Consider the following 15,005-nt stretch of genomic DNA (forward strand, 5'->3'; position numbering starts at 1 on the left):
CACGAGCCGACCCGGAACCAGGCAGGATGACCTTTACTGCGGCCGCACCCACATGAAGCAGGACCTGCTGCAGAGCGGCGACCTCAGCCTGACCCTGCAGTTCCCCACCGCCAGGGACAGGGGGCGCTACGTCTGCACCGTGTACCGCGGCGAGGACATCCTGAGGCGCGCCGTGGTACTGCAGCACGTCACAGGTCAGAGGTCAACGTTATTCTGACAGAAACTAAACATAAAGTTTAGTTTTAGGCTGAATAAAGATGCAGGTTAACGGCAGACAAACCTCCAGGTGAATCACCTGCTGGACCAACTCCTGCTTCCTGGATTCAAACCATCCCGACCTTTGACCTGCTTACCTGAGTCAGAGGTCAGAGTTGATGAATCTGGACTAAAATCCCATTTTCAAAACAATGTTGATGAAAGCCAGTTGGAAAGGTCACAGAAAGGTCACAGAAAGGTCTCAGAAAGGTCACAGAAAGGTCACAGAAAGGTTACAGAAAGGTCACAGAAAGGTCACAGAAAGGTTACAGAAGGTCACAGAAAGGTCTCAGAAAGGTCACAGAAAGGTCACAGAAAGGTCTCAGAAAGGTTACAGAAAGGTCTCAGAAAGGTCACAGAAAGGTCACAGAAAGGTCACAGAAAGGTTACAGAAAGGTCACAGAAAGGTCTCAGAAAGGTCACAGAAAGGTCACAGAAAGGTCACAGAAAGGTCTCAGAAAGGTCACAGAAAGGTCACAGAAAGGTCTCAGAAAGGTCTCAGAAAGGTCACAGAAAGGTCACAGAAAGGTCTCAGAAAGGTCACAGAAAGGTCACGCAGTGTGAAACGGTGATGCATTCGGTTGTGCCTGATGTTTGTTGTTTCTCTGCAGAAGCGTTTCCCCTGCAGGCCAAAGTTCTGCTGGTTCTGCTGCTTGCTGCTCTCTGTGTCTCTGCCGGTCTCATCTATTATTTTCGACTCTACATCCTGTCAGGTGAGTTCGTCCTGCAACTAAACCACAAACTCAGCCAATCAGGCGACGGCAGAAACGTGGAGCCAGTTTTCAGGTCTGCAGTGAGTCGGACAGAAAGTTCTTCCCGGTTCGGGCCTGAAGCTGATGCTGCGCTCCGTTTTCCTCCCAGTCTACACGGTGAAGGTGGAGGCGGGGGCGGAGTCTGTCCTGCTGCCCTGCAGATCCACAGTCCGTCTCCCTGAAGACGCCAAAGTGGACTGGAGGACCAGCAGCAACATGAAGGTCCACGTGTATCTGCAGGGCTGTGATCGCTCAGAGGAGCAGCACCGGACTTACCGCGACCGGACCCGGATAAACCAGGACCCGCTGAGAACCAGAGACCTCAGCCTGACACTGCAGCGCCCCCTAGACGTGGACAGTGACACCTACACCTGCATTGTGTGCAGCAGAGAGGGACACATTCTGCTGAAGAAGGATGTGAAGCTTCAGGTCAGAGGTACAGAAACACTTTGACTTCACTTCCTGGTTTCTGAAGGCATCCAACCCAGAGATGATGCAGCGGCTGAACCCGAGGTTCATCCTGTGGATTAATGAGTTAATGGGTTAATGAGTTAATGGGTTAATGAGTTAATGAGTTAATGGGTTAATGAGTTAATGGGTTAATGAGTTAATGGGTTAATGGTTCATGAGTTAATGAGTTAATGGGTTCATGAGTTAATGAGTTAATGGGTTCATGAGTTAATGGGTTAATGGGTTAATGAGTTAATGGGTTAATGAGTTAATGGGTTAATGGGTTAATAAGTTAATGAGTTAATGAGTTAGTTAATGAGGGGAGTTAATGAGTTAATGGGTTAATGATTAATGGTTAATGGGTTAATGAGTTAATGGTTAATGGATTAATGAAAAATGGGTTTGGTTGTGGGGTTAATGAATTTGTTAATTAATGGTTTAATGGGTTAATGGGTTAATGGGTTAAAGTTAATAAGTTAATGGTTAATGGGTTAATGGTGAGTTAAGGGTTAATGGTTAATAAGTTAATGAGAATTAATGGGTTAATGGGTTAATGGGTTAATGATTAATGTTAATGTTAATGGGTTAATGGGTTAATGAGTTAGGGTTAATGGTTTAATTAATGAGTTAATGGGTTAATGTTAATAAGTTAATGAGTTAATGAGTTAATGGGTCAATGGTTAATGGGTTCATGATTTAATGGTTAATGGGTTAATGAGTTAATGAGTTAATGAGTTAATAAGTTAATGAGTTAATGGGTTAATAAGTTAATGAGTTAATGGTTAATGAGTTAATGAGTTAATGAGTTAATGGGTTAATAGTTAATGAGTTAATGTGTTAATGAGTTAATGAGTTAATGAGTTAATGGGTTAATGAGTTAACGAGTTAATGAGTTAATGAGTTAATGAGTTAATGGGTTAATGAGTTAATGAGTAATGGGTTAATGAGTTAACGAGTTAATGAGTTCATGAGTTAATGAGTTGATGAGTTAATGGGTTAATGAGTTAATGAGTTAATGGGTTAATAGTTAATGAGTTAATGAGTTAATGAGTTAATGGGTTAATGAGTTAATGGGTTAATGAGTTAATGGGTTAATGGGTTAATGAGTTAATGAGTTCATGAGTTCATGAGTTAATGAGTTAATGAGTTAATGGGTTCATGAGTTAATGGGTTAATGGGTTATGAGTTAATGGGTTAATGAGTTAATGGGTTAATGGGTTCATGAGTTAATGAGTTAATGGTTCATGAGTTAATGAGTTAATGGTTCATGAGTTAATGGGTTAATGGGTTAATGAGTTAATGGGTTAATGAGTTAATGGGTTAATGGGTTAATATTAATGAGTTAATGAGTTAATGAGTTAATGGGTTCATGAGTTAATGGGTTAATGGGTTAATGAGTTAATGGGTTAATGGATTAATGAGTTAATGGGTTATTGAGTTAATGAGTTAATGGGTTAATGAGTTAATGGGTTAATGGGTTAATGGTTAATGAGTAATAAGTTAACGGATTAATGGGTTAATGGGTTAATGAGTTAATGGGTTAATGGGTTAATAAGTTAATGAGTTAATGAGTTAATGGGTTAATGGGTTAATGGGTTAATGAGTTAATAAGTTAATGGATTAATGGGTTAATGGGTTAATGAGTTAATGGGTTAATGGGTTAATAAGTTAATGAGTTAATGAGTTAATGGGTTAATGGGTTAATAAGTTAATGAGTTAATGAGTTAATGGTCAATGGGTTAATGGGTTCATGATTTAATGGTTAATGGTTAATGAGTTAATGAGTTAATGAGTTAATAGTTAATGAGTTAATGGGTTAATAGTTTAATGAGTTAATGGGTTAATGAGTTAATGAGTTAATGAGTTAATGGGTTAATAAGTTAATGAGTTAATGTGTTAATGAGTTAATGAGTTAATGAGTTAATGGGTTAATGAGTTAACGAGTTAATGAGTTAATGAGTTAATGAGTTAATGGGTTAATGAGTTAATGAGTTAATGGTTAATGAGTTAACGAGTTAATGAGTTCATGAGTTAATGAGTTGATGAGTTAATGGGTTAATGAGTTAATGAGTTAATGGTTAATAAGTTAATGAGTTAATGAGTTAATGAGTTAATGGGTTAATGAGTTAATGGGTTAATGAGTTAATGGGTTAATGGGTTAATGAGTTAATGAGTTCATGAGTTCATGAGTTAATGAGTTAATGAGTTAATGGGTTAATGAGTTAATGGGTTAAGGGTTAATGGGTTAATGAGTTAATGGGTTAATGGGTTAATGAGTAATAAGTTAATGGATTAATGGGTTAATGGGTTAATGAGTTAATGGGTTAATGGGTTAATAAGTTAATGAGTTAATGAGTTAATGGTTAATGGGTTAATAGTTAATGAGTTTAATGAGTTAATGGGTTAATGGGTTAATGAGTTAATAAGTTAATGGATTAATGGGTTAATGAGTTAATGGGTTAATGGGTTAATAAGTTAATGAGTTAACGAGTTAATGAGTTAATGAGTTAATGGGTTAATGAGTTAATGAGTTAATGGGTTAATGAGTTAACGAGTTAATGAGTTCATGAGTTAATGAGTTGATGAGTTAATGGGTTAATGAGTTAATGAGTTAATGGTTAATAAGTTAATGAGTTAATGAGTTAATGAGTTAATGGTTAATGGGTTAATGAGTTAATAAGTTAATGGATTAATGGGTTAATGAGTTAATGGGTTAATGGGTTAATAAGTTAATGAGTTAATGAGTTAACGAGTTAATGAGTTAATGAGTTAATGAGTTAATGGGTTAATGAGTTAATGAGTTAATGGGTTAATGAGTTAACGAGTTAATGAGTTCATGGTTAATGAGTTGATGAGTTAATGGGTTAATGAGTTAATGAGTTAATGGGTTAATAAGTTAATGAGTTAATGAGTTAATGAGTTAATGGGTTAATGAGTTAACGAGTTAATGAGTTAATGAGTTAATGGGTAATGAGTTAATGAGTTATGAGTTCATGAGTTAATGAGTTAATGAGTTAATGAGTTAATGGGTTAATGAGTTAATGGGTTAATGGGTTAATGGGTTAATGAGTTAATGGGTTAATGGGTTATGAGTTAATAGTTAATGGATTAATGGGTTAATGGGTTAAGAGTTAATGGGTTAATGGGTTAATAAGTTAATGAGTTAATGAGTTAATGGGTTAATGGGTTAATAATTAATGAGTTAATGAGTTAACGGGTTAATGGGTTAATGAGTTAATAAGTTAATGGATTAATGGTTAATGAGTTAATGGGTTAATGGGTTAATAAGTTATGAGTTAATGAGTTAATGGTTAATGGTTAATAAGTTAATGAGTTAATGAGTTTAATGGGTTAATGGGTTCATGATTTAATGGGTTAATGGGTTAATGAGTTAATGGGTTAATGGGTTAATAAGTTAATGAGTTAATGAGTTAATGGGTTAATGAGTTAATAAGTTAATGAGTTAATGAGTTAATGAGTTAATGAGTTAATGAGTTGATGAGTTAATGGTTAATGAGTTAATGAGTTAATGGGTTAATAAGTTAATGAGTTAATGAGTTAATGAGTTAATGAGTTAATGAGTTAATGAGTTAATGGGTTAATGAGTTAACGAGTTAATGAGTTCATGAGTTAATGAGTTGATGAGTTAATGGGTTAATGAGTTAATGAGTTAATGGGTTAATAAGTTAATGAGTTAATGAGTTAATGAGTTAATGGGTTAATGGGTTAATGAGTTAATGGGTTAATGGGTTAATAAGTTAATGAGTTAATGAGTTAACGAGTTAATGAGTTAATGAGTTAATGAGTTAATGGGTTAATGAGTTAATGAGTTAATGGGTTAATGAGTTAACGAGTTAATGAGTTCATGAGTTAATGAGTTGATGAGTTAATGGGTTAATGAGTTAATGAGTTAATGGTTAATAAGTTAATGAGTTAATGAGTTAATGAGTTAATGGGTTAATGAGTTAACGAGTTAATGAGTTAATGAGTTAATGGGTTAATGAGTTAATGAGTTCATGAGTTCATGAGTTAATGAGTTAATGAGTTAATGGGTTAATGAGTTAATGGGTTAATGGGGTTAATGGTTAATGAGTTAATGGGTTAATGGGTTAATGAGTTAATAAGTTAATGGATTAATGGGTTAATGGGTTAATGAGTTAATGGTTAATGGGTTAATAAGTTAATGAGTTAATGAGTTAATGGGTTAATGGGTTAATAAGTTAATGAGTTATGAGTTAATGGGTTAATGGGTTAATGAGTTAATAAGTTAATGGATTAATGGGTTAATGAGTTAATGGGTTAATGGGTTAATAAGTTAATGAGTTAATGAGTTAATGGGTTAATGGGTTAATAAGTTAATGAGTTAATGAGTTAATGGTTAATGGGTTCATGATTTAATGGGTTAATGGGTTAATGAGTTAATGGGTTAATGGGTTAATAAGTTAATGAGTTAATGAGTTAATGGGTTAATGAGTTAATAAGTTAATGAGTTAATGAGTTAATGAGTTAATGAGTTAATGAGTTAATGGGTTAATAAGTTAATGAGTTAATGGGTTAATGAGTTAATGAGTTAATGAGTTAATGGGTTAATGAGTTAACGAGTTAATGAGTTAATGAGTTAATGAGTTAATGGGTTAATGAGTTAATGAGTTAATGGGTTAATAAGTTAATGAGTTAATGAGTTAATGAGTTAATGGGTTAATAAGTTAATGAGTTTAATGGTAAATGAGTTAATGAGTTAATGAGTTAATGGGTTAATGAGTTAACGAGTTAACGAGTTAATGAGTTCATGAGTTAATGAGTTGATGAGTTAATGGGTTAATGAGTTAATGAGTTAATGAGTTAATGGGTTAATAAGTTAATGAGTTAATGAGTTAATGAGTTAATGAGTTAATGGGTTAATGAGTTAACGAGTTAATGAGTTAATGAGTTAATGAGTTAATGGGTTAATAAGTTAATGAGTTAATGGGTTAATGAGTTAATGGGTTAATGAGTTAATGAGTTAATGAGTTCATGAGTTCATGGGTTAATGAGTTAATGAGTTAATGGGTTAATGAGTTAATGGGTTAATGAGTTAATGGGTTAATGAGTTAATGAGTTAATGGGTTAATGAGTTAATGAGTTAATGAGTTCATGAGTTTCATGAGTTAATGAGTTAATGAGTTAATGGGTTAATGAGTTATGAGTTAATGAGTTAATGGTTAATGAGTTAATGAGTTAATGGGTTAATAAGTTAATGGGTTAATGGGTTAATGAGTTAATGAGTTAATGGGTTAATGGGTTAATGAGTTAATGGGTTAATGGGTTAACCGGCGGGTTGGTTGGGAATGTAAACAGCTCATTCTGTAAAGTCCATTTGAACTTTTGGTCTTTGGTTTTCCAGCTGGATCCTAAAGACAAACTGGTTCCAACTGGTTCAGCCTGGTGACACGATGATGTCACCAGATGACACGATGATGTCACCTGGTGACACGATGATGTCACCTGGTGACACGATGATGTCACCAGATGACACGATGATGTCACCTGGTGACACGATGATGTCACCAGGTGACACGATGATGTCACCTGGTCACTTTGTATTTTGGTGTTTTATGATGTAAACTCCTGATCTGCCATTGATTATTATTATTATTATTATTATTAAATCTGGGATTCAATCAGTTTTCTATAGAAACATGGTACACTGCATCCATCTGCTCAAAACAGCCCATCAGATTCAATAATGATTATCATATCTGAGGATCAATATTTCCTCCAGACCATCAGAAAAACTCTAACCAACATGTTTTAACCAACATGTTGGTTAGAAAGCAGAAAACTACCAACCTGCCTCTTTCTCTGGCCGTTTCCCACAGAACAAAATGTCTTCATCATGTCCTCAGAGCTGCTGCTGTCTGTCCAGATCATCTTGTCCTCTGTTGTCTCTCAGTCCAACAGGTGGAGGTGGAATCAGGGGTGGAGTCTGTCCTGCTGCCCTGCAGAACCAAACAGAGTCTGGATGGAGACATTAAGGTGGAGTGGAGGGACAGATTTAACAAGACGGTCCATGTGTATCAGAACGGTTCTGATCAGCCTGGAGAACAGAACCAGATCTACAGAACCAGAACCAAGATGGATGGAAACCTGCTGGAGAATAAAAACCTCAGTCTGACTCTGTTGTGGCCCAGTGATGGAGACGCAGGGACGTACAGCTGCAGCGTCTCTAACAGAGACGGAGACATGCTGATGATGAAGCAAGTGAAGCTTCAGATCACTGGTCAGTTAAATGTGATATTATTTCTGATGATTAACTGGTATTATCTATATGTCATTAGTTCTTATGTTGCTGGTGAGAAACGATGTCAAACTTCTAACTTTGGCCGTTTCAGCTTCAGACCAGCAGCAGTGAGATGTTTGGAGGAAACGTCTGAACAGCTGATCTTGTTTTTTATTGGCTGATTTTGGTCCATAATATGAACAACATGTTCAGTTTGATTCCCACCAAAGACTCTTCAGCATGAAGAGCTGCTGTTTCCCACTTCTGTTCCCTGATGCTACAGACCATCTGATCCATTCATTTGCTTTTCTGAACTGATATTGAATTGGAGAAATAAACTGTAAAGCATTGATGAATCAGCATTTTATGTACATCAGTTTCTCAGAAGGAACTTGGTCAGTTAGGCCCAGATAACTTGTGAGTGTTAGCAATGGCCCAAGCCAGCAGGGGTCAGCTGAAGGGTCAGCTGAAGGGTCAGCTGAAGGGTCGGCTGAAGGGTCAGCTGAAGGGTCAGCTGAAGGGTCGGCTGAAGGGTCAGCTGAAGGGTCAGCTGAAGAACGACCTTTGAACTGACGCTGCCTTCTCTCTGCATTTGGGTTCAGTCTGAGATTCTGCATCTCTGAATATGAAGGTCCTGGGATTTCCTCATCTTCCATTGCTGCTCTTCAGAGGTTTAGTTTAGTTTAGTTTCATTTAGTTTAGTTTTAGTTTAGTTTAGTTAGTTTCATTTAGTTTAGTTTAGTTAAGTTTAGTTTAGTTTAGTTTAGTTTTATTTAGTTTAGTTTAGTTTCATTTAGTTTAGTTTAGTTAAGTTTAGTTTAGTTTAGTTTAGTTTCATTTAGTTTAGTTTAGTTTAGTTAAGTTTAGTTTAGTTTAGTTTAATTTCATTTAGTTTAGTTTCATTTAGTTTAGTTTAGTTTAGTTTAGTTTAGTTTAGTTTTATTTAGTTTAGTTTAGTTTAGTTTAGTTTAGTTTAGTTTTAGTTTAGTTTCATTTAGTTTAGTTTAGTTAAGTTTAGTTTAGTTTAGTTTAGTTTTATTTAGTTTAGTTTCATTTAGTTTAGTTTAGTTAAGTTTAGTTTAGTTTAGTTTAGTTTATTTAGTTTAGTTTTCATTTAGTTTCATTTAGTTTAGTTTTATTTAGTTTAGTTTAATTTAGTTTAGTTTAGTTTAGTTTAGTTTAGTTTAGTTTAGTTTAGTTTAGTTTAGTTTAGTTAAGTTTAGTTTAGTTTAGTTTAGTTTCATTTAGTTTAGTTTAGTTATGATCAACTCCATCAACCTGAAACTGATCCAGTTTCATCAGTTTCATTCAGACTGATCACACTGCATCTCCCAGCATGCAATGCTCTGAAAGCTGTTGTTACTGACGATACACCCGGTACCGGTACCAGGCGAGCCGGTACCGGTACGGGTCGCCTGGCCCGTTTGGACCCTGGACAGTGTTTCAGTCTGACCCAAACTTTATGCGTCTGGACAGAGATTATTTATCAACAGATGATTTAGACGTCGTTGCTTTAAGTCTTGAAGTTATCTTCCTTGATTATTGATTATTGATTTTGGATCAGTAGATCTGTTAGGGTTAACACCTGTTGAAACATAATTAAAGACAGAAAAGACAAAAGAGTTAGATTATTTTTTTACTCGCGAGGAGAACAGACAGAGATGTGCTTCAGTTACAATCTCCTGTCTCTCTGAAGCACATTTGTCTGCTCCTCTCTTTTATTGTTTCAGGATCCCTAAATCACAAAGACGCTGCAGCTCTAAAGAGGAAAACAATTCATCACACAGCTACATTTACTAACTAATACACAAATTATCCTGGACTAGATAATCTCGTTCCTGACACAAAGTCTAGCAGAATATACTGTGATTCTTCACAGTGACAGTTTTTATAACATCTAGCCACTCAGCAAAGCAGAGCTCTTTACCAAAAGATAAAACTTCAGGAAAACACTCTCTGCTCTCTGTCAGTGAGGCTTTCTGAGAAAAGAATCAGAGCAAATCAACAATATAGAAACATTCTTAATTCTATCATGAGATTAACTTAAAGGAAAACATAAAATAAAGATACATTATAAAGATCAATTTGATTAATTATATCACAATTTCTCCAACAAGATCGATAGCTCAGCTGTCCAGATCATCTTGTCCTCTGTTGTCTCTCAGGTCTAGAACAGGTGGAGGTGGAACCAGAGGTGGACTCTGTCCTGCTGCCCTGCAGAACCAGAAAGAGTCTGGATGGAGACGTTAAGGTGGAGTGGAGGACGGGTTGAACAAGACGGTCCATGTGTATCAGAACGGTTCTGATCAGCCTGGAGAACAGAACCGATCCTACAGAACCAGAACCAGAGATGGATGGAGATCCACTGAGAACTGGAGACCTCAGTCTGACTCTGAGACGACCACCGACGAAGACAACAACACCTACACCTGCAGCGTCTCCACGGGGGACGGAGACATCCTGATGAAGAAACAAGTAAAACTCCAGGTCAAAGGTCAGTGGGTGAAAGGTACCAGTAGGTACCTTTAACCCAAATGTAGAAGTTTCCATTGTGGGATTGTTGCTCATGCCCTGAGGGACACCAACTAATGAGTTCATATGCAGGGAGACATGATGTCCCTTAATGCAGCAGCCGGCTGGACAATGAATAATCAGAACCATAAGACCCATAGAAACCCACCAGTTATGCTGTAGCTCTTAAATACACTTAACAAAAGTCTTTAGTAGTTTAGAAAACTCTTTCACTATAGTTTGTAAAATCATTAAGATGTGAAGCTCTGGAAGATGAGAATCTTAAATTATCCTGCAGCTCCTCGTCTCATGGTCCTTCAGGTCTGAGCCTGTCAGCTCCAGGATGTCCGATTATTCTCATGTCCTGCTGCTGAAGAATCCATCTGGACATGAAGTGTGCAGAGATCCTGCAGAGATCCTGCAGAGATCCTGCAGAGATCCTGCAGAGATCCTGCAGAGATCCTGCAGAAATCCTGCAGAAATCCTGCAGAGATCCTGCAGAGATCCTGCAGAGATCCTGCCGCTGCTGTGACCAGACGTACGGCTCTGTGCTGCTCTCTGTCAGAGTCACAGATTTTCTTCGATATCGTCTGATGTTCTGCGTTGCGTCTCCTCTACCACCAGCAGGATCAGCCTTTGAGAAGAAGCTGCCATAGCAAGACGTTGTAGAAACCAGGCTTCAGTCCTTGAATGAGACGTTGAGCTTGGTCCACATGGGCGACATGGGCAGCTACCCAGGGCAGCATCGTGTGTGGGCAGCATGAAGGGCAAGACGTTAAAGGATTTTACACATTTAGACAATCCTCTCTAGTAAACGAGACAAGAAACGTCCCAATATAAGTACAGAGGTAATATCATGTCTGCCGCAGTTAAAGGACCTTTGGCTAAACAAACTGCAGCTCTTCAGTTTCTAGCTAATCCTCCATGTTTTGTAGAAAGTCGTGTTTCCGTCCTGCAGGTCAGGAGAAAAGGTTTCACATGTGAGTCTATGGGTCCTAAATGTTAAAGGTGCTGCTGCTTGGTGAACTACATGATATTTTAGTCATGTTAAAGTCTCACACTATGAATGCTGGGACATGTGGTCCAGTCAGTGTGTTTGGGTAAATGGACGTTCGACACAAGTAAAGATGGCTGCTCAAGATCATAACTTCTGATTTAATATTTATATCATCAAGCAGAAAGAAAATAAAGTCAGTATAGCGATAATCCTAAATATATATTTGTCTTTCTTCTGTCAGTCTGTCAGGTGGAGGTGGAGGACGGAGCGACGTCTGTCCTGCTGCCCTTCAGAACAACACCTGACCTGCCTGCAGACGCTGCAGTGGTTTGGGGACGTATTGATCCAGAGCCAAAAATGATCGTTCACATGTACTACAGCGGCTCTGATCAGCCTGATGACCAGGATGAGCATTTTAGTACCAGAACCAAGATGGCTGACAACCTGCTGACGTCTGGAGACCTGAGTTTGACTCTGAGGCGTCCCACAGTGGAAGACAGTGGACAGTACGAATCCTGCATAGAGAGTGGGCAGATCTGGAGAAAGAAAAAGGTTCTGCTAAAAGTCAAAGGTCAGCTTGTCTCGTTTTGATCATGTCTTTTTGAACCAGTTACTTTAGCGTCCAACCCAAACTGGAGACGTTCGGGTTGGACTGGAGTTTCTGAACTCCAGGCTCTAACTTGTCCTCTGTCTCCTGCAGGGACTGTCCCGGTCCAGGGCCAGCTGGAGGACATCAGGACCAGAAGTGGTTCTGTTGATCCGACTCCTCTCATGACTGAAGAAGCTGTCTGATCGACATATTGATCATTGACTGTAAATCCATCTGACTTTGGATCAGAGTGAAATCTCGGGATCTGGCAGGATGAAAACTTTTTATTTGCTCAGTCTGACTGTGAGGTGTGACCGCTAATCGACCTCTGACCTCTGACCTCTGGTCCTCCAAACCTCAGTCTGGGTTTGGTTGAAGTGAACTCTAGTTCGGTTTGAATGTGAATGCCAAGTGGACTGGAGACCAGTTCTGAGCATTCTGGGAAAATACAACCAAAGCTAACATGTTAGCCTAGCGCTAGCAGCAGAAATGGCTCCTGGTCTTCAGCCAAAGACTAAAGAGAAATCACTAAACTCTGACGCCTCCATCTTGGTTCATCTGGTGAAACAGGAAGTTGCTCTCAGTGTCTTCAGAGGTTTTAGTGTCGTTTCCTGCAGTGGTTGTTGGTGCAGCGCCCCCACAGGCCAGGAGGGGAACAGGCTGGTTTGACTGTTCCCCTCCTGGCCTGGTTTGACTCAGATGATGGAGTTCTGGTTCCTGTGGAACCGGGTCGACCGGACCATCAGGAGGGAAAGCAGCAGCAGTATGTTGTGGTGGATCTGCTCCAGGTCCATGTCACAGATTGATCATCTGATTGAATAAAATATTCTCCATCGCTGGAACCAATGATATTTGGCTTCTGATCAGAACCTGTCGGCCCGGTTCTGGTTTCTCATTAATGTTTATCCACTGCAGCAGGTTTTAGTTTCTTTATGTAAGAATTTAAGTTTCAATTGGAGAATGTTGGACCAACACAAAGGTTCTGGTGTTGTTACTTTGGACCTGTCCGTCCAGAACCACCAGAGGATTTTCCAGAAGGTCGCCTAGTTTCTCAGAAACACGTCAGCTCTGGGTCGGAGCAGCACCGACCTGGACGACCTCTGACCTCTGCTACAGTTGCTGCCCTTCAGTTCCAGAGGTCAGCAGAGCCAGTTGGAACCAAACTGGATCGTCCATTTTTAGTGGAAAGACAAAAATGCTGAATAATTTTAGATTTATCATCTGATTTATGGATTTGTTGCTTTTTGCAACAGATCCAATTCTGAAATGAGTAAATTCAGCTGAAAGCAGCCGGGACTCATTTCAACATTTTAATGTTTTAAATGTGAGAATAACTAAACTCAGTGATTTATCACCGTTCCTGATGTTTCAAGTTAATCCTACAGAAGATCTTGGATTATATTGGATTATATGGGCAAAAGTTAAAGCAGGTAAATATTGTGAGGTACTTTTGCTTATGGTTTGATGTAAAACTTTCATTTAAGACACAGAATATTATTGATAAATGTAGAAAAGGCATCAATATGTTGAGAATATATACAGACGCATCAAAAGAGGAAAATGGTAAAACAGGAATAGCAGTTTATATTCTGAAACAAAAAGTTATTATAAAAAGAAGAACAAGAGATAATCTATCAGTTATTTTAGCATTACAATGGCTGCTGGAGGTGAAGCCTGGTGAGGCAGTTTTATGTTCAGACCAGTGGTGGAGCTAGACTTTGTTCCAATGGGGGCCAAAGGGTGAGCAAGGCTTTATCAGAGGGTCCATATACAAATGATGAATGAAAGGAAAACAATATTTGTTTCCTTTCATTCAAAATTAATTAATATAACTAGTGAGGTTATAATTCAAAGCTTTCATATGACATAGCCTACTTACATTTCAGTCATTATAAAACTTAATGGTTTTTCTCATATTCTTACCACACATTTCAAGCAAGAGCTGGGAGAAATAAAACATTAGAGGGCAGCATGTCACTAAAACATATGTTAAAAGAATCTGTCTAAAACACGACCTATCAGCCCTAGCATGGCTAATATAATAAACCAGACCTACGCAGCGGTACACAACCATTTTGTTTCTTTTTTAGAAATGTATGACAAGAGCCGCCTCTCATTAGGAAGGTAACAGCGGTTACTGCTGAGCGGTAAAATGTTGGAAATACCTGCAAAACTCCTGGATGCTGTAACTCTAAAGCCGCGGATGTGTTTTAGATCAAGCAGGACCTACATGTTGTGACCCAGAAACGTCAGGAAGCAAAGCAAGAGCAGCTTCAGCGTTTCCTCTGCTTCATGTCTGACTTTCATTTTGAGTCTGTTGGAAAACAACCAGAACCAAGAAACCTGAAACCTGAGAGCCAAAATCTGAACGTTCCCAAAGAGCAGAGAGAGAGAAGAAACCTTCAGGTGTCCAGAAGATTTAAAACACTGCAGGGAATCCATGAACTTTGACCTCAAGTCCAGTCAAGACAATTCTTTGGGACAAAACAGGTTTCACTTCAGCTGCTGGAAAAAAAACAACTTTTATTTTTACTAAATAAAGTTAATCTTGACATATTTGGGATAAAATCTGTTTTTTTGACCACATGATGTCAGAAATCTCATTTAACTGTTTTACTCATGAGGACAGAGAGACGTTAACGCAGGTCAGGGATTAATGACCAGTTAATGAGGGTCTACATAAAAACGTCTTAAAACCTTTTGAAACATAAAGCAGTTCTATAAATGTTTCATCATTTACAGAACTTTTTTTACTTCAGTGAATCTCATGTCATGTTCTGCAGGGCTGATAGCAGAAACTATGGCAGTAAAATTTTTTCCTCATGTTGGTGTGGAGGATCAGAGCGGCTCCTAGAAACCCTTCATCTAAATAATAATTATTACTAATAATAACTTTTATTCAGGTGGCCTGTCCTATTGCACTTCTGTAACATGATGGGTTTGTGATGGTCTGAAATACATTCAATATTTCCTAAAGTTTAGTGGAAGAAAGACGCAGCAGCAGCTTTGATTCCTGACAGTTTATTGCCATCATGTCTGCAGGTCGAGCCTGAGACTGAAAACCCCACAACAGGAAAACACAGAGCAGCTCTGGGCCAATAGAACGTCTCCAACCCCTCTGTGATGTCACAGCGTCAGAGGCTGCGATTGGTGCAGAGGTACGGGTGGGCGGGGCCGACAGCGAATGTTCTG

The 15,005-nt window shown here is 38.4% G+C and overlaps 1 protein-coding gene across 1 annotated transcript in view; it reads left to right on the plus strand.

Moving 5' to 3' along the window:
* Positions 1 to 12,471, plus strand: part of LOC129355268 (uncharacterized) — a 41,020-nt gene extending 28,549 nt beyond the window's left edge. Inside the window, exons 17-23 of the mRNA XM_055024790.1 lie at positions 1 to 194; positions 867 to 968; positions 1,117 to 1,443; positions 7,390 to 7,716; positions 9,882 to 10,210; positions 11,466 to 11,795; positions 11,925 to 12,471. The exon at positions 1 to 194 is cut by the window's left edge and continues 142 nt beyond it. Coding sequence (XP_054880765.1) covers positions 1 to 194; positions 867 to 968; positions 1,117 to 1,443; positions 7,390 to 7,716; positions 9,882 to 9,988 — 1,057 coding nt within the window. The 3' untranslated portion in view covers positions 9,989 to 10,210; positions 11,466 to 11,795; positions 11,925 to 12,471. The remainder of the gene's footprint in view (positions 195 to 866; positions 969 to 1,116; positions 1,444 to 7,389; positions 7,717 to 9,881; positions 10,211 to 11,465; positions 11,796 to 11,924) is intronic.
* The last annotated feature ends 2,534 nt before the right edge of the window (positions 12,472 to 15,005 follow it).

Source organism: Poeciliopsis prolifica, unplaced genomic scaffold (assembly GCF_027474105.1).
Source record: "Poeciliopsis prolifica strain line A6 unplaced genomic scaffold, Auburn_PproV2 SCAFFOLD128, whole genome shotgun sequence".
NCBI classification, from domain to species: domain Eukaryota; kingdom Metazoa; phylum Chordata; class Actinopteri; order Cyprinodontiformes; family Poeciliidae; genus Poeciliopsis; species Poeciliopsis prolifica.